Source organism: Sinocyclocheilus anshuiensis, unplaced genomic scaffold (genome assembly GCF_001515605.1).
Source record: "Sinocyclocheilus anshuiensis isolate Anshui unplaced genomic scaffold, SAMN03320099.WGS_v1.1 scaffold1993, whole genome shotgun sequence".
NCBI lineage: Eukaryota > Metazoa > Chordata > Actinopteri > Cypriniformes > Cyprinidae > Sinocyclocheilus > Sinocyclocheilus anshuiensis.
The window spans coordinates 357,373-377,325 of record NW_015540847.1 but is presented as its reverse complement, the minus strand read 5'-3'; the positions used below and the strand labels follow the sequence as shown (position 1 = coordinate 377,325).

The 19,953-nt window shown below is 39.5% G+C and overlaps 2 protein-coding genes across 2 annotated transcripts in view; both read left to right on the top strand.

Annotated features, from left to right (window-relative positions):
- Positions 1 to 15,348, top strand: part of LOC107687613 (aquaporin-9-like) — a 26,260-nt gene extending 10,912 nt beyond the window's left edge. Inside the window, exons 4-7 of the mRNA XM_016485008.1 lie at positions 1,740 to 1,877; positions 1,944 to 2,062; positions 4,123 to 4,340; positions 14,448 to 15,348. Of these exons, the coding sequence (XP_016340494.1) occupies positions 1,740 to 1,877; positions 1,944 to 2,062; positions 4,123 to 4,340; positions 14,448 to 14,652 (680 nt within the window). The 3' untranslated portion in view covers positions 14,653 to 15,348. The remainder of the gene's footprint in view (positions 1 to 1,739; positions 1,878 to 1,943; positions 2,063 to 4,122; positions 4,341 to 14,447) is intronic.
- Positions 15,349 to 17,465: 2,117 nt separating this feature from the next.
- Positions 17,466 to 19,953, top strand: part of LOC107687612 (hepatic triacylglycerol lipase-like) — a 9,471-nt gene continuing 6,983 nt past the window's right edge. The window contains exons 1-5 of the mRNA XM_016485006.1: positions 17,466 to 17,578; positions 17,786 to 17,949; positions 18,324 to 18,503; positions 19,434 to 19,551; positions 19,835 to 19,946. Of these exons, the coding sequence (XP_016340492.1) occupies positions 17,500 to 17,578; positions 17,786 to 17,949; positions 18,324 to 18,503; positions 19,434 to 19,551; positions 19,835 to 19,946 (653 nt within the window). The 5' untranslated portion in view covers positions 17,466 to 17,499. The remainder of the gene's footprint in view (positions 17,579 to 17,785; positions 17,950 to 18,323; positions 18,504 to 19,433; positions 19,552 to 19,834; positions 19,947 to 19,953) is intronic.

Below are 19,953 nucleotides of genomic sequence, written 5' to 3'. Positions count from 1 at the left end.
GTGTGTGTGTGTGTGTGCACATGTAGTGTGTGTGTGTGTGTGTGTGAGTGTAGTGAGTGTGCATGTGTGTGTGAGAGTGTGTGTGTGTGCGCATGTGTAGTGAGTGTGTGTGTGTATGTGTGCGCACATGTAGTGTGAGCGTGTAGTGTGTGTGTGAGTGTGTGCGAGTGTGTGTGTGCGCACATGTAGTGTGAGTGTGTAGTGAGTGCATGTGTGTGTGATTGTGTAGTGTGTGTGTGTGTGTGTGTGTGTTCGCACGCACATGTAGTGTGAGTGTGTAGTGTGAGTGTGTGAGTGAGTGTGTGTGTGAGTGCATGTGTGTGTGATTGTGTAGTGTGTGTGTGTGTGTGTGTGCACGTGGAGTGAGTGTGTGTGTGTGTGTGTGTGTGCACATGTAGTGTGTGTGTGTGTGTGTGTGCACGTGGAGTGAGTGTGTGTGTGTGTGTGTGTGTGCACATGTAGTGTGTGTGTGTGTGTGTGTGCACGTGGAGTGAGTGTGTGTGTGTGTGTGTGTGTGCACATGTAGTGTGTGTGTGTGTGTGTGTGCACGTGGAGTGAGTGTGTGTGTGTGTGTGTGTGTGCACATGTAGTGTGTGTGTGTGTGTGTGTGCACGTGGAGTGAGTGTGTGTGTGTGTGTGTGTGTGCACATGTAGTGTGTGTGTGTGTGTGTGTGCACGTGGAGTGAGTGTGTGTGTGTGTGTGTGTGTGCACATGTAGTGTGTGTGTGTGTGTGTGTGCACGTGGAGTGAGTGTGTGTGTGTGTGTGTGTGTGCACATGTAGTGTGTGTGTGTGTGTGTGTGCACGTGGAGTGAGTGTGTGTGTGTGTGTGTGTGTGCACATGTAGTGTGTGTGTGTGTGTGTGTGCACGTGGAGTGAGTGTGTGTGTGTGTGTGTGTGTGCACATGTAGTGTGTGTGTGTGTGTGTGTGCACGTGGAGTGAGTGTGTGTGTGTGTGTGTGTGTGCACATGTAGTGTGTGTGTGTGTGTGTGTGCACGTGGAGTGAGTGTGTGTGTGTGTGTGTGTGTGCACATGTAGTGTGTGTGTGTGTGTGTGTGCACGTGGAGTGAGTGTGTGTGTGTGTGTGTGTGTGCACATGTAGTGTGTGTGTGTGTGTGTGTGCACGTGGAGTGAGTGTGTGTGTGTGTGTGTGTGTGCACATGTAGTGTGTGTGTGTGTGTGTGTGCACGTGGAGTGAGTGTGTGTGTGTGTGTGTGTGTGCACATGTAGTGTGTGTGTGTGTGTGTGTGCACGTGTAGTGAGTGTGTGTGTGTGTGTGTGAGTGTGTATGTGTGCGCACATGTAGTGTGTGTGAGTGAGTGTGTGTGTGTGCGCACGTGTAGTGTGTGTGTGTGCACGCGTACATTTAGTGTGAGTGTGTAGTGTGTGTGTGTAGTGAGTGTGTGTGTGCACGTAGTGTGAGTGTGTGTGTGTGATTGTGTAGTGTGTGAGTGTGTGTGTGTGCGCATAATAATGGAGTGTCACATTTGAAGAAAAACTTTCTTGTCTATATCATGTGAGAACATATAACACACAACAGGCTACTGTAAGACTGGAAATGTGTTTTCTTGCCACTGAAATACATTTTTAAATATATTTTGGTATATAAAGGGTGAAACTAAATATGTTTTCAATTTCAAAACTATATTTCATTGAGCTTCACTGTTTACAATGTATATTTAGCATATACTTCAAATATATTTAGCCTGGAGATGTCTGTCTGTTTGGCGTTCCCTCAGGCGGTCACCTGAACCCCGCCGTGTCTCTGGCCATGGTCATCCTGGGGAAGCTGAAGATCTGGAAGTTTCCCGTCTACGTGACGGCGCAGATGTTGGGCGCATTTGTCGGAGCGGCTGCAGTCTTTGGATTGTATTACGGTGAGTTTGAGGAATCCAGCGGTTTCCTGTGTTTAGGATCTGATTAATGCGTGTGTGTGTGTTCAGATGCCTTCATGGACTTCACCAGCGGGATCCTGTCGGTCACAGGAATTAACGTCACAGGACACATCTTCGCCTCGTACCCAGGCAGACACCTGACGGTCCTGGGCGGATTCGTGGATCAGGTCAGTCTGTCTGTAGCTACATCACTGAACTGAAAGCACACATTTAGTCTGTTTCACAGCCGCAGACTGAGGCCAGTAACCAGATGAACGCTTGACTAATGCACATCGAGCGACTGAACGCTTCTACCCAGAAACACACCAGTTCAGCTTGAACCCGTGACCTAATTCAGCTCCTTTTGTCCCAAATAAACATGTCATGCTTTGAATTACTCGACAAAAGAGTTAGGCCTATATTTGAAATTAATGCATTTGAATTACACAGTTTTAACATAAACTCATAACTCATAGTAATGCGAGGCATATACAAATAAAAAAATAATAAAATATTTAAATATATTTACTAAAAGTATACAAAAATGGCCAAAAAAAATACATATTTGCTAATATATGTTTTATTTGATTTGTGTTACTTATTTATTTGATTTGGGGCTTGTTTTAACATTTCAAATTAGGTTTGTTATTTACATTTACATTATATTTAAATGTAAGAATCGAATCGAATCGTGAGTTGAGTGAATCATTACATCCCTACTTCTACCTGCATAATTTTGAAATGTTTTTTCCTACATTTTGGAAAATATATTTTAAAAATATAAATAGATATTTATTACAGCATTTAAAAATATATTTTGGCCTATATATTTCAGTCCAAGAAAATATGTCACATTTGAAGAAAATGTTTTATTTGTTGTCTATAACGTGCGTAATGAAACAGGTCAGATTTCTGTAATAGTACTAACAAACTGAATGTTTTAAATACACAATAACTAGCTTTATATATTTATCATCAATAATCTCTTACATTTATCTATTTGAATATTGCTTGTTCCACAGCTAGCCATATTTTAACCATGTTTACACTTTTTAACTGAATAAATCAAATTTTTTTCCCACAATGAACAGAATTATACTAAACACTGTAAATAAATGCAATTGCATGCAATGCAAAATGTTTATAAATTTAAATAATCTCAAATAGATGTTCAAATAATTTACCAATAATATACCATGATTTGAGTGCAGAAATCTGCTGCGTTTCATTGACGTATGACTGACAAATATGAATCACATTAAAGGGGTCATGAACTGGCTTTTGTATTATTTTATACTGTTGTCTGAGGTGCACTTATGACGTTCACATGGTGTTTACATTCAAAAACATCAAAATCAATAAGTAATAGGCTATTTTCTACCCTGGTTTTGAGGCGGCTCGAGAAACGCTGGGTTTTATGGGCGTGCCGCATTGAAGACTTGGAAGTAAACACCCACTGCTGTGATTGGATAACAGTTTTGCATAGTAAACTATCTTCATAGTTGGAGCCTTCTGTGACTTTGGTTAGACACGTACACATAATCAGGACATATCAAGCGATCGCTAATAAAGCAATAGTGACACACAGTACAAATATTTTTTACTCCCATAAGTGTGCTCGCCATTCCTGTCGGATTCAGTATCAATGGCACAGCATTGCTTTTTAATCTCAGTCTCTCTGCAAATCCAGCGTCGACTTGTGTCTTGTTTACAAACGAATCCGCGGTGAAATGAAGCGAACAATCGCTCAATGTTTTTACTCACGTGAGCTGAAACTTCAGTAAAAATAAAGTTCACCCGCGCACTCCTAATATTTGAATCCAAAGGAAGGTTATGCAGCAACTGTGTTCTTCCACAACCAAGCACTGCACAATCTGCGATCTTTAACAGCATCTTTATTGCTTGGCCACTCATGTTATTTCCCCACTGTGTCGTGTGTGAATCAGTGGGCGGGGCTACATAATTAGGCGTTGATATTCTTCTGTGGAGGCGGAGCTTAACCTATCTATTACAGGCACATTCCAGGATCTGGCGTTCGCTGGCCCTGCTCTCAATAAAAGCTTTTATTTCAGAAACAAGGACATTTTCAGTTCTGAAACTTACAGGACATTCTTTTAGTACGATGACCTCTTATATAGCAAAAGCTGAAGTAAAAGTTGATTTCTCAATTCATGACCCCTTTAAGTTTGTTTGTTTATGTTAGGGTAGTTCGGTGGCCGCTCAATAAGCGATGTCCATCTGTCATCAGGTGGTGGGGACGGGAATGCTGGTCCTCTGTATTCTGGCGGTTGTGGACGGCAGGAACATGGGTGCTCCTCGAGGCGTGGAGCCGCTGGCTGTGGGTCTGATCCTGCTGGGCATCAGCGTCTCCATGGGGCTGAACTGCGGTTACCCTCTGAACCCCGCCAGAGACCTGGGCCCGCGCCTCTTCACCGCCGCTGCCGGGTGGGGCATGGAGGTGTTCAGGTGCGAGCGCATCAGATTTAGACCTGAGACGGAAGTGCATCACTGGATCACGCCAGTGTCACTAAGTCTTGATTCTGCTCTAACAAGCATCATGTTTCACTGTAGTATTTGATCAGAACCAGGCGAGCAGTTTGAGTTCAGTGGTGAGTTTAGAAGTTTCAGTCACAGCATCAGTTAAGTTTGAGTTAATGAGCTCTGACAGTCTAATTAACGTGCTGCACACTCACACACACACGCACACACACTATTGATCAGTTCATTACATAATATCACATGCACTCATCAAGATCTGTAAATGTGATGAACGTGCAGCTTCACATTATGATTGTTTGACTGCACTGGTGAGCTCGTCACATAGACTTCCATTATTTTTCGACCAGGTTAATGATATTCTCCATTTCTGAACCCTAAACAAATGCTCACAGAAGCAGAATAAATCAGTAGTATAATTGTGAAACAACACATGATGTTAAAAGTACATTAATCATCAGTAATCATCAACTGTTCTTCACCAGTTTTATTTTAGCCTCATTTATATAGTATTAATGCTTTGAATTGGTTTTATTTGTATATTATTTGTATATTTTTTATATTATTTTCTATTTCTATTTCAATTTTATTTTAGTAATTTTGTTGTGATTTTTTTTAATTTGCTTTAGTTTTTATTACATAGCTTTTTTATTAATTTATATTTCAGTTTTATTACCATATCATTGATATACTATTGTTGTTTTTAATCATATTTTGAATTGGTTTTATTTTTATATTTTCCATTTTCATTTTATTTTGATTTAAAGTTTTAGTACTTTTGTTTTTTATTTGTGTTTTTTAGTAATTTTAGTACATCAAGTTGTATTTACAGTTGTATTTACTCAGTGTAACTTATAACATCCAAGTGAAAGATAAAACACCAACATGTCAGAAAAACAAAGCAGAATCAGTGAGTTGGAAAAAGGATCACCCCGCAAGGAACAATCAACCGCAAGGAACTGTCAAAAGATCTCTGAGATAAAGTTGTGGACAGGCACAAGTCAGGAGATGGATACAAAAAAATAATTTCAAAGTCTTTATCAATGCCTAGAAGCACAGTCTATTATTAAGAAGTGGAAGGTAATTGGTACAATACGGAACCTCCCTGGATCAGGACGTCGCTCCAAACTGATGAAAGAGCCGGAGGAAACTGCTCAGAGAGGCGACTGAGAGACCGACAGCCAGGCCTGGATTAAGAGCACATAGGGCCCTGGGGCTGTTTTAAACACAAGGGCCCTCCTTCATAGTAGCCTATCTTGTGTTTTTAAAAAAATCAAATCTCCAACACAGAGATACAATGAGTGTGCACACTTCCAGGCTACAACACATTAAAAGAATAAATACATTAACATCAGATATATGAAGTCAAAGCAAACAGGTTTCCAGAAACAGCAACAACTTTTGAGCATAAATGGCTTCCTTAAGGAGTTTAGTTTAAATAGTTTTATTATTAGCAGGTCTTCTTTCTGGCTCTAGAGGAGGAGAATCACCAGGGCTGGACTTCAGCCCATCTGGCACACACACTCCCCCAAAAATGTTCTGCTGGCATTAGGGCAATTGGAATAAGTAAATTATTTATTATGAATAAATAAAGGACGGAAACTAATAATAACTAATATTTTTAAATATACTTTTAATGCATTTAACAATATTAATATTCCATGATATCGCAGGCTCTTAATTATTGAATTCATATTTTTAGAATGATTAAATTCTCCTTTGTTGCCTTAATGAAAAGCTATTGTAATTCTTGAATCCAGAGTTAACTGTATAGTATTAGTAAACCTCTATAAAAGTGACTTGTTGCCTTTATTTTACCCAATATTTAATATAAGTAGCCTATAATAAGTTTTGTGACATTAATAATATATATCATTAATGCCATATTTCTTCAGTGTCAATAATTGCATGGTAAATAGGTGTGGTGCTTATTTACAGTTTTGCAGAGTTTACACTTCACCTCAATCTTCACCACAGAGACTCTCCGGTTCACATACAGGCCTAATGTTACAAGTGTCGTGTGCCGAATTGAAGCGCTGGTTATTATCGCTTCAATAGAGCAGCGGAAGCGTCGAGCTACAGTCGTTGTCAGCTGGTCTCTCGGGCTGCACGGTTTAATCAGGTAGTGTCGTTTCATCAGTGTTTGTTTCTCGTGCGCGTCAGAAATCTTACATGTTAATAGCCAGTTTCACCAGCACATCTACCATATTTCGAATAAGAAAAACAACTATAATGCAACCAAGGGCAAATTATGACAAACAGAAACGATTAATTCACTGCTTCAAGCTATATGCAGTCTGTTAGTTTACCTCACATCCTGATCGGAGTCGTTCGTTCTTTTGTCACATCATATCCCATAAGCTGAAGCTATGCAGAACTTGAAACAGATTTGATTAGTTCACCTCTGGAGTCCTCGGTTTGAGTCGTTCGTTCTTCACGTTACCTCTTCCCGGCTCAGTATCTTACAACATGTATGTTGTATGATGAACTAATTTCTGTATCCAGTACTGCTGTCCCATCACGTGACAAAAGAACAAATGACTCCGACCCCAAGACCCAAGTAATTGCTTGTTCGTCATGTTGATTCTCCTCTTCAGGAAGTGTGAAGAAGTCATTTTCATGGCCTCTGCTTTCAGGAGACTGCAGTGGCTCTTTCTGTGGTATCTCAACAGTGAGAACACGACACTGTGCTGCCAGAACCATCTTGATGTTGTCATTTCTTGTTTCATGCCTTTGAATTTTGGCAGGGTTACCGCAGCAAGCAAAGCTTCATCAGGATGGAGCTAAACCGTGTCTTGGGAGCCTGCAAGAAAATATTAGATTACGAGATATTTAGATTAGATTTTAGATTTAGGATACACAGTTTATAAACTAATAGACATGCATTCATACCAGAATAATTAATTTTGTCAGGAAAAAAGTAAGTAGAATGAAACTGAATAACAGTTACATAAACATATTGACTTGAATGCACTGCCACTATTGTATGAGAACTGAACTGAGCTGGAGGATGACATCACGGTTTTCTCCAGAGCTGCTTTACAGCTATATTGAATTCTGTTTGCATCATTGAATCATTATTTTCCTGTTTGACACTGTAAAGCTGCTTTGAAACAATCTATATTGTGTAAAGTGCTATAGAAATAAAAGTGACTTGACTTGACATAAAATAAAACTACAATAATAATAATAATAAGACAATATTGACCAGAATTACCTGAACTATGAGGTCTGGGAGGTCGGCCATCATATGAGAGAGGCCCTCTTTCAGTGCCAAGAGTTTGGCCATCAGGATTTCAAGGGTAGGTTGAAGGGTGCCGTAGAAACAGTCATCACCTTGAAGTATATCCAAAGCCATACAGACAGGCTTCAGAACCTTGCAGTATCTTTAAGGAACTGATACTCTCTCTCTCTATCTCTCCGTAATGCATCTGATGTCCAGGCGAGTTGATTGAGGTCCACTAAGGGCATGTCTGTGACTCTGCTAAGCGCATCATGTTTCATCTTGTAGTTGAAGGGACCAGCAACTTTCTTTTGCTGAATTCCTCCAGGCTCTGATGCCACAGTTGATCGACTAACTTTTGACCACAAGGCTGAACACTTTCCAGTTGCACTTCTGTACACTGCTTTGCAATCTGCCTTCGCCGTCCAAAATGTAATGTTAAATTGATGTCGTTCGTGCATATAAGGTAAAGGGTGTGGGATGCACACCGGTGCTGTGGAGGGAGAACATAGCTTTCACTGGTCTCAATGTCATCTTGTAAAACTTTGTGCAAGTCCATAAAGATGACCTTGTTTTCATCATCAGCTTGAAACATTCTTTGACAAAGTTCGAGCCATTGTCAGTGACCGTGGCAGTTATCTTACCACAAAGAGCAAATGAGCTGTGAATTTGCTGCGATGTCTCCCACGAAATCGTCAGAGTAGCAGGATCGATCCAGTGTACAGTAACTCCCAAAAAAACTTTCCATACTTTTCCAGAGCAGTCCATAGATCTGCAGTGGTGGAAACATATTCCAGGTTGGCTAAAGTTTTCTTCAGTTCTGTCTCCATTTCCATATATACTTTGTCCAATAAGCTTCTAAAGGTTTTGCGATCGGGCAGCACGGCCCCCGGCCCCCGGCCTTTTCCCCGTCACGGAGATTTTGCTGATGACATTACGAAATGTAGGCGCCTCCACAGTGGACAGCGGCTGCATCTCCTCAACAATAAAAGCAGCAACCAGTTTGTTGAGTTCAGTCGAACTAATTGTTTTACCTGGTGGTGAACGTGAACTGAAATCAAGCTTTTGTTGTTTAGCTTGAGGCGGGGTGCAGGTATCATTCGGCTCTCTCTCTCTCTCTTCCAACTCTGTAGTGCTGTGCTTTGCATGCAGATGTTTCATTTTAATTCAGTACTTTATTTTTTTATGCAAATTAATTAAACTGAAAAGTAACTCGCATTACTTTTTTAAAAAAGTAACTCAAATATTAATGTGTACATTTATAAAGTAATGCCTTACTTTACTCGTTACTCCAGAAAAGTAATATTATTACGTAACGCACATGGCACACTGCACTTATTCACAATCACAAAAGTACATTATTTGCATGTGCTTTAAAGTCTTGCCGGTTAAACATTTCATTCACATGCTGTTTTTCTGAGCACACTAAAAAGCCTGTCAAACAGCGCCTGATTATTGGACTGAGTTATCGTTCATGTCTGATTGCGCTAATACTGTCAAAAACACACAAGCTTTACATATAAACACAGTTGTTAAGTCTAAAGTGAAAGCAAACAGTTGAGAGAGAAACGGATGGGTGCCTGTATATTAGATGCGTGTCTTAAAGTGACAGCAGACTAATAGTACTAACATGCTGCCGCTTGTCAATAAAGGGACAGTTCACCCCAAAATTAAAATCCTGTCATTATTTACTCTCTCTCCCAAACCCGTATTAATTTCGTTCTTGTGCTGAACACAAAAGAACATATTTTGAAGAATGTGGGAACCAAACACCTGCTGGTCCTCATTGACTTTGATAGTATGAAAAAAATACTATGGAAGTCACTGTGGACCAGCAACCATTTGGTTCCCACATTCTTCAAAATAACTTTTATGTTCAAGAGAAGAAAGAAACTCATTGAGGTTTAAAACGGCTTGAGAGTGAGTAAATGATGACAGAATGTTCGTTTTTGGGTGAACTATCCCTTTAATGTTAATAAAACAACAAAACAGAAAAATCACTCACTACTCTTGACCGAAGAGCTTTAATACAGTTGCTTTAATAAGAATCAATGCATAATTTATACAGTGAAGTGTATATAGTGTTTTATTTTTATATTTGTTCATTAAATTTCTTGAATGCTCCTGCTAAATACACCTACTGTACCTGAAAAATAAAGCACTGTTTGTTTTATTTGTATATTATGTGTATTAGGGGTTAGGGGTGCTCCGATCAGGATTTTTGAGGCCGATCACAGAAAGCAGTATCTGCCGACACCGATCACCGATACCGATCATTTTAAAGCTTTCTTTTTATCGTAGACTTTAATAATATGCATTTATGGTGTAATTACTACATTTTCGTGTCAATCCATGTTCATATTTACTGCAAATGATGCGCTGTTACTTTAATTCAGGCTTGCAGCGCAGCAAAAATAGACTCGGACCATTTCTGCACTGCTGCAGACGCACCGCTCCTGAACGCACTGCTGGACCGCAACCGTGTGCGGTGAACGCTTTAATCCGTTAACATAAGCACGGAAAAAATACACACCACGTAGGCCTATGCACTGCAAATGGAGTAATGTGAACTTGGCATTATGTGTGTGCGCTGCGACTGTGCATGAGCGCACGGTCTCCAGGAGAGCGCCCGAGCGCTGAAATGCAATTTATCAACTTTAGTGACGATGTGACACTGCCTCGATTGTGCAAGTGACAATTCCTGTCATCATCCCAACGTGATTATCGGCCGATAGTGATCGGTAGCCGATCAATCGGAGCACCCCTAGTATTTGTAATGTGTATCTTTGTTCATATTTTTTAATAACATAAAATAATGATAAAGATTTTTTTATCTTCACCCACTTTGGCCAACATATCTGCCATTCTTTTTTTAAATTTTATATTGTGTTACTTTGTAAGGCTTTGTTTTTTAAATAGGGAAATTAGTTTGGCTGTACTGCTCAGACAAGTTGCAAAATAGTAAAACCAACAAAAGAATCGTAATAAAATCATGATTTTCCTGAAAAAACAATTTGTGACATATTTTTGCCATGTCGCCCACCCCTAATATATATATATATATATTATAACGGTACCGCTGAACACTCCCAGAAGAGCAAATTACAAATAAATTCATAAAGGAGGACTCCACTGACTATTTTTGGTTTAACCAGACCCAGAGCCACACAAACCATGAGGCTAAACACAGAAATAGTTTCAAAAGTGTTTATTTAAGAAGTGTCACACAAAAACCCATCATAAAGACACAAAAAGTAAGCACATAAAGTCAGTTATATGTATGTTTTCCTTTGCTATCTGAATGAGTAAAGAATTACTAAATAAAAGAGCTTATCTGTTCATTGTCCATTAAGTATTGCTTTATCCTTGGAGTTCATTGTCCATTGGTGAAGATGAAGATGATGAGTTGTTAAATAAGAGATGAGCAAACAAACCAGAAGTTTCCTTTCCAGAATGAGCTCCAAAATTAGCTTTGCTTGAAGATTCTAAGATGTCTATAGTAGGGTCCGTTGCAATTACTTTATCCTTGTAGCACTCCAACAATTATCTATCAGTTGATTCAAGTTATCCAACGATGATATTGGCATGCGTCACCGAAATCCAACTGATAAGCAGTGTAGCATAAGCAATGGAGAATGTCTCAGAAAAGTAGGTATTAGGATGATCATTATTGTAGAGGAGGGTAAGGAGGAGTCTTTCTGGTTGAGCTTAAAACAATAGTTTCCCAACCCGTACTCTACACATGAGGTTAGCACCAGAGGAAGTCATGATTCTCTCCAACCAAGATTTCCCCTGACTTTAATCCCAGAGGAGCAGTACTCTAGAGCAGGGAAGTGGGCAGTTACTATACTGTATATGTATACAGGTGCGTATATATATGTATATACTGTATATATATATATATATATATATATATATATCGATGGATAGATAGATAGATAGATAGATAAATCTTTTTACTTCAAGTGACAAAGTTTTTCTTTTTTATGGTTTTAGTTTTAGTTACGATAATAACCCTGGTCTTCACAGCGGGTTCATCAAATGAATGAACCTCCTTGCACAATCATATTTGATTGATTCAGTGATATATTAATTGATGTATTGTGATGATTGTGTGGTAAATATGATGATTTTAGTGATATTGTAATGGTTTGGCGATGAATCAGTGATATGATGATTTGGTGAAATACAGTATTAGGATTATTTGGTGATGTATTATAATGATTCAGTGTTATGATAATTTGGTGATATATTGTGATTCGGTGATATGATTTGGTGATTATAATGATTCAGTATTATATTTATCATGACTTGGTGATATTATAATGATTCTGTAATGAATGTCAGTTATATGATTTGGTGATATAATGATTCGGCATTATATTATGATGATTTGGTGATATATTATAATGATTTGGTGATATGATGATTCTGTTATATATCTCAGTTGTATGACTTGGTGATGTATTGTGATGATTTGGTGATGTATTGTGATGATTTGGTGATATATTATGAAGGTTCAATGATATATTATGATGATTTGGAGATATATGATGATTTGGTGATATAATGATTCAGTGTTATATTATGATTCTGAGATATGATGGTTCAGTGATATATTTTGATTTGGTGATATATTATAATGATTCAGTGTTTTATTATGACGATTCTGTGATATATTGTCACGTTTCTGCGATATATTGTGACGATTTAGTGATATCTTGTGATGATTTGGTGATATATTGTGACGATTCAGTGATATATTGTGATGATTTTTAGTGATATATTGTGATGGTTTGGTGATATATTGTGACGATTCTGTGATATATTGTCACGTTTCTGCGATATATTGTGACGATTTAGTGATATCTTGTGATGATTTGGTGATATATTGTGACGATTCAGTGATATATTGTGATGATTTTTAGTGATATATTGTGATGGTTTGGTGATATATTGTGACGATTCTGTGATATATTGTAACGTTTCTGCGATATATTGTGACGATTTAGTGATATCTTGTGATGATTTGGTGATATATTGTGACGATTCTGTGATATATTGTAACGTTTCTGCGATATATTGTGACGATTTAGTGATATCTTGTGATGATTTAGTGATATATTTCAATGGTTCAGTGATAAATTATAATTTGGTGATATATTATAATTATTCTGTGTTTTATTATGATTATTCTGTGATATATTGTAATCGTTCAGTGATATTTTATGATACTTTGGTGATATAATGATTTGGTTATATATTATGATGATTTGGTGATATATTGTGACGATTCAGTGATGTATTGTGGTGACTTGGTGATATATTGTGACGATTTGGTTATACTGTATATTGTGATGATTCTGTGATATACTATGATGATTTTAGTGATGTATTGTGATGGTTTGGCAATGATTCAGTGATGTGATGATTTGGTAAAATATGATGATTCGGTGATGTATTATAATGATTCTGTGTTATGATCATTTGGTGATAAATTATGATGATCCAGTCGTGGCCTAATGGTTAGAGAGTTGGACTTGTAACTCAAAGGTTCGAGTCTCAGGTCCGGCAGGGATTGTAGATGGGTGGAGTGAATAACCAGTGCTCTCTTCCACCCTCAATACCACGACTTAGGTGAGACCCTTGAGCAAGAACCGAACCCCCAACTGCTCCCCGGGCGCTGCAGCAATATGGCTGCCCAGTGCTCCGGGTGTGTGTTCACGGTGTGAACCGTTCACTACTGTGTGTGTGCACTTGGATGGGTTAAATGCAGAGCACAAATTCTGAGTACGGGTCACCATACTTGGCCATACGTCACTTCACTTTCACTTATATAATTTAAAGGGGTCTTGAACTGAGAAATCAAAATACCCATATATATATATATATAAAAGAGGTAATTGTACTATAAAAACATCCTGTAAGTTTCAGAACTCAAAGCTTTCTCGTTAGTCTAAAACAGCTTATATTGAAGCCAAATTTGTCAAAACGACAGGTTGTGTAATGTGCAGCTCTGTGACGTAATAGTGTGGATAAACCCCGCCTCCACAGAAGATCATCAATGCCTGCTTCTAAATCACTGCCCGTTTGTTCTACAGCACTGCCTGTTTAGCCCCGCCCACAGATTTCTACAGCACTGCCCGTTTGGCCCCGCCCACCGATTCTACAGCACTGCCTGTTTAGCCCCGCCCACAGATTTCTACAGCACTGCCCGTTTGGCCCCGCCCACCGATTCTACAGCACTGCCTGTTTAGCCCCGCCCACAGATTTCTACAGCACTGCCCGTTTGGCCCCGCCCACCGATTCTACAGCACTGCCTGTTTAGCCCCGCCCACCGATTCACGCATGTAGTGTAAATAATGAGAGGCAAACGCAGGTTTACACAGAAACCGAATGATAAAGATGCTCCGAAGACAAAAAGACGCTGTTCAGTGCCGAGCTGTGGAAAAAGTTTTTGCATCGCCTTCCTTCTGGTCTCAACATTAGGAAAGACTGGATGAACTTTATTTTTACTTATGTTCCATACCACATCAGTAAGAACTTGGTCCTTTGTTCAATTCATTTTACTGCAGATTCATTTACAGACAAGGCAGAATTTGAAACAGGATTTTCAGAAAGATTGAAACTAAAAGTGTTATATTATGATAATTCAGTGATATATTGTGACGATTCTGTGATATATTGTGATGCTTCTGTGCTATGATGATTTTAGTGATATTGTGATGAATTGGTGATATAGTATGATGATTCAGTGATATATTATAATGATTCGGTGTTATATTATGATAATTCTGTGATCTATTATGATCATTTGGTGATATATTGCTGTGTGTGTGTGTGTGTGCGTGCAGCACTGCAGATTACTGGTGGTGGATCCCTGTTGCCGGGCCGTTGGTAGGGGGCGTCGCCGGTGCTGTGATCTACTTTCTGTTGATTGAGCTTCATCACTCCAACCACAACGACAAATCTCACAAAGAACCTGAGGAAGAGGAGGATGAGGAGGAAGATGAGGACAGCAGCCTAAAGGACAAATACGAGATGATCAACATGAGCTAGAAACCCAAGACCAGTAGAATTCCTGTTGTGACCAAGTAAAGCGGGTAAACTCATTTTCATACACCGTTTACAGGAGTAAACTCATCAGTGACATCAGCGACCTTCATCCACCTCATTTAGACACTTCACAACTCAAATAATTAACGGATTTCAACTGATTGATTCATGTAAGTGCTTTAACTAAATACAAGCTTCACGTCTGTCCCATAATCTTCCACTGCACATAACATCTGACTGTATTTTGCTGATGGGTTAATATTATACTGGATCCAGAACAATCGATTCAATGGCTGTTTATACCTTTAAAGTAATGGAAACGCATCAGGATCGCCCTGTCAGGAATTCTGTCCAGATTAAAGCACACTGACTGATGACATTGATCATGAAGCCACCTGACAAACATGCTTGCCTGAGCACAACGTCACGTCACACACGTGAATCTAATGGTTCATGGCAGAGATTAGCGTTTGTCACGAAGAGCTGCAAAAGATTTTCCCCTAGATCACCATTGTTGAGTTTTCATGTTAAATTTAAGTTTTATTTCACCTTGTTGTCATTCATATATTGTCTATGATATTTATGTTTCTATTTTTGTTCACGTGTTTGTAGATCAGGCTTCTGTTATTGACTTTTTGTTTTTAAATTTCTTTCGTAAAAAGTAGATCTTTTGTAATGAAATCCTCCAACTTCAACTGTATATTTGTGTTTTTTGCTGAAATAAACTGAACTTTTGCTGAACTTTTACGGCAGAGTTGTCTTGCTTATAAACACGCATTAGATGTTTGCATGGGGAGATTCTGTTCATGTCTGGACAAAGCTGCTGCTGTCTACTGAGGGTGAATGACAGATGAAGACATTCATATCCATCAACACTGAAGAAATGTCATGTTACCATTATTACAGGTTATTATATGGCTTTTTCATTTAGTTTTAGTTTTGTATGTCTGTTTAATTATTGTCTAGCTTTTTTAATGATGAATTATTTTAGTGTGTTCGTTAGTTTTGGTTTTTATTTTAGTCTTTTATTTTCATTTCTATATCATTTAACACATGCATTAAAGACATGACACAGGACTTTGTGTAATGTTAACTTTCCCTGTTCAGTTCAGATTACACAGGTCTACATGGTGTACAGCTAGTTTGACATTTAACATGGTAAAAACAACAACCAAGAAGGACTTGTCGACAAATGTGCTGTATTTAATTGTGCTTTCTTGAAGGTCCCTCCTCTGACGTGGTGATGGCCAGTCAGTGTTGACGACCAATGATATTTCACTGGCAGTTTGTGCCTCTTTATGCCACCCATCTGAGAATGCCACTGCCTGTGGTTTTAAAACTGAAAATATTTAAACAATTTATTTTTTTTTTTTACTTTGTTTTAAAGCAGTGCATGACAGTTTAGTGTTACTTTTAGTAAAAATGTTATTTTAATTCATTTTAATTTTTCAAGGAATAGAATTTCTTGCTCCGTGTCAAATTACTTCAGTAAGTGTGATAAAGTTAAATGTTGCTTTCACTTTCAACTTACTGGAAGTGTGTTGAGACAAGCGCTGGCTTGATCTCAGGCGACAGTTATGATCTATTTCCAGTAAAACAAGGAATCAGCATTAACAGACGCTCATTCAGACCCTGATCAGAGTGAAATGAGCTCTCGGCACTTCCTCTCACATTGGAGACGTTATTCTTCTGAAGGAGATCTCATGCAGGAGAAGCATTTGCTCATCTAACGGAGATCAATCAAAACTTCTGGGCCCGTATTCACAAAACATCTTAAGGCTAAAAGAAGCTCGTAACTCGCCGATTTAGGAGAAAATCAGGCATGTCAGTCCTAAATTTAGGACTCCTAAATGTTTGATCTAAAAGTATTTCACAAAGCATTTTAGCGCTAAAACTAGCTCCTAAATCTGTGAAACATTAGGAGTAGTGAAGAGGAGTCCTAAGTCACTAAGACCAAGCCACAAACTATTTCTAAAATGGCTGTTGCAATCTGCCTTGGAACGTAAACATTTTAGAAATATTTGATTATAATGAGCTTTTATAAAGGTATCACCTTTGGTTTTGAAGGTTATCCCAACTCCAAATTTTCCTTTGATTATGTCTTTCTTTTCATTAACCAGTTGGGCAAGAAGTAACAGCTGTGCTTGTGTCCAGTTTGGTTTTCTTATATGTTTGCATGTCTTACTATCAGCCATGATTATTCTACTCTGTTTATTAAAAGGCTGTTTATATGCATATTCACTAATTATGAGAAGCATACATGTAAGAGGCTGACAATTAGCTGAACACATACTTGTTTAATTAGTGACACTTAGCCTGCATTTTAAAATCTTTATTTGAATGTGGCAACGTTTTTATTTTTAAACCTTTATCTTTACCAAAATATTTCTATGAATAAATCTCTGAGAGACTATCAGCCAATCACTGTTTGCACACTTTATAAGCATGCTGACATCATCCATAGCAACGAGGTAAACCCCGCCCCCTTACTCTGAGCTTAAGACTTCTCTCTATTCCTTAGTAAAAGTTTGTCTCAGCAGCTTTGTGAATAGGTTTTAAGAGAAAACTCTTCGCTAAAAACTTTTACTGCTATTTAGGAGAACTCTTAGAGGTAAGATAAAATGTTTTGTGAATACGGGCCCTGAACGTTTAGTGGCAGGTTTTGTCTTTCCAATTAACCCACTGTACTTTCCCTCTTCGAATGGTGCCAGAACCAGCAGCCAATCAGAGCAGAAAGTCACTCAGGCTCCGCCCCGTCTCTCTCTTGCTCCAGCAGCTCTTCAGTCAGACTCTCTTCCTCGAGCAGCAGAGCAGACGTGGATCCACCGGAGAAACTCCTGAACCCTTCAGATGATCATGAGAGTCCTGAGCGCTTTGCTCCTCATCAGTGCTGTCGCAGCGCCTGCGAGAGGAGATGCAAACTTCACAGGTAAGAACATGTTCCCTGAACCACCGACCGGCTGAAAGCATATGCTGGAGCTCTTATTTTAGACTTACTTGGCAAACTTCACTGTATAATTGCATGTTCTCAGAGAAGCTCTTTGAATGTTTGCCACAGAAAGTCCTGAAAGCCGCAGGACGGCGTGATGGGACGGGGTTTCATGCTCTGAAATTACACATCTGGGTTTAATTTTAGCAGAGACTCCAGTAAAGACGGTGCTGAAGTCCAGCTTCCATCTGTATCACGAGGGGAGCGTGTTTGAGGAGACCTGCGCCGTGGTCCCATTCAGGTCCAAAACCCTCCACAGATGCGCCTACAACCGAAGCGACCCGCTGGTGCTGATTATACACGGCTGGACGGTGAGAGAAACCCTGATCAACACAACACAGAAGATCAGAGCTCAGTCAGACCACACCTAGCCTCCTACAGAAACCACTTTCTATCAGATCTGATGATGTAGAACAATAGAGAGCTTTACACAACACAGCCATGTAAGGCTTCTCAGGAGATTTGGAGTTGAAAAATCCCTCCATCAGGCAGCGGTCTCGTCTGTGTTCACTGGCTGTTAGACGCTGCGTATCGCTGCTTTACGACTCGGTTCATGTGTCAACAAACATGTAGAGCAGACAGGAATTTCCTCGAGACGGAGGAAACGGGCAAAGACTTTGAGCAGTGGCTTTGTTTTGCCGCATGTTTGTGTGTGAATGACGTCAGCTCTTCCTGCTGCTCTCAGATGAATGGACTCATGGAGCCCTGGATCTTCAGTCTGGCTTCTGCGCTGAAGGTCCGACTGGGGCGGGTCAACGTGCTCATCAGCGACTGGAGGAAGCTGGCACTTCAGCCGTATCCAATCGCAGCCAAGAACAGCAGACAGGTGGGGAGGGACGTGGCCAGGCTGCTCAAATGGCTGGAGGTAATGAAGATCTTCAGCGGAAACATTTGCTGAACCAAACCCACGGTGTCTAAAAACCGAAACATTATTTAAGGGTTCTCCGAAGCGGAAGTCCTCAGAGTTGGGTAAACTTGTATACTGGTGAACGCAAACGACAACAAATATAGTTTTTGTGTTGCCATTTGCTCCAATAGCAAAAGTAGAGAAATCCAAAATGGCAATTCTATGATTTGAAAAAAATATGGAGAGATTGATTAACCCAGCTAACATTAATATGCTCTGAGAACTGTTTGCTAATGTTTCCATTAAGTTATGAAAACATTATTTCTGAATGTTCTTTGAACAAAATTTTTTTATTTTTTTGGATATGCGAGCGGTAAGGAAACATTCTGTTTTATCATTTTGCAAACATTACAGGAATGTTACTTTTGAATGTTCTCTGAAACAAACAGTAACATTTAAAAAAATGATAGATAAACATCCAACCGAAACATTTCAGGAAAAAAAAACAGTCCACGAAAGATGTATAATGTTTTTGCGCTAATATTTTGAGAACATTTTTAAAGACCAGATAACTTTGAACAAACATTCTATTAATGTTTACATAAGCTTGAGAGAACCTTTGCTAGAACGTTATGAGAACGTTGGGAAGCTGGTCAGAAGAGAGAAAGATGTGAAATTTATCGTCACTCCCTCATCTGTTGTTAGAAACACTCACGCAGCAGCATTTACTAGTTTCATGTGATTTAATGTCAAAGATAATAATCATAATATAACAGTGCAGTGTTTAAAATGTGTACATTAATTCAAATATGAAAAACTTCACTAGATTTAGCGTGTCGATAACTGTGGAAATCATTTTCACAGCTTGTTAAAAGGGTCTGTACTGTATGTGCATCAGTGTCTAAGAGTGAACTGTTTGAGTCCAGACAGCACTTCCTCTCTCGACAGGAAGTGGCGCAGCTCTCCATGGATGATGTCCATCTGATTGGCTACAGTCTGGGAGCGCATGTGGCCGGATTCGCAGGAAGTCATTTCAGAGGACTGAGGAAAATGGGCCGCATTACTGGTAAGATGCAGCCAAACACATGATCAAACAGCATTTATCAGAGCTTGAGCTTCCCATTCATCTTGACGACTGTCACTCAGTCTCAGAGCGCTGATCAGTTTATAACGGCTGACATCACTGGAATGAAGAAGTGAAGATCCTGACATGATTCAGTCTGAAACTTTCTTCAGAGGAACTGTGGTCTCTAGAGAGATGCCCGCATTCTCCACCAGCGTCTGATGAGCAGAGTCTTGATGAAAACACGAAGAAAGACCAATGACAGTGTGCGGTGTGTGTGACGCAGGTCTGGATCCGGCCGGGCCGCACTTCGAAGGTCAGCCGGCGTTTGACAGACTGTCTCCGGACGACGCTCAGTTTGTGGACGCCATCCACACCTTCACTGGCTCCCGCATCATGCCCGGA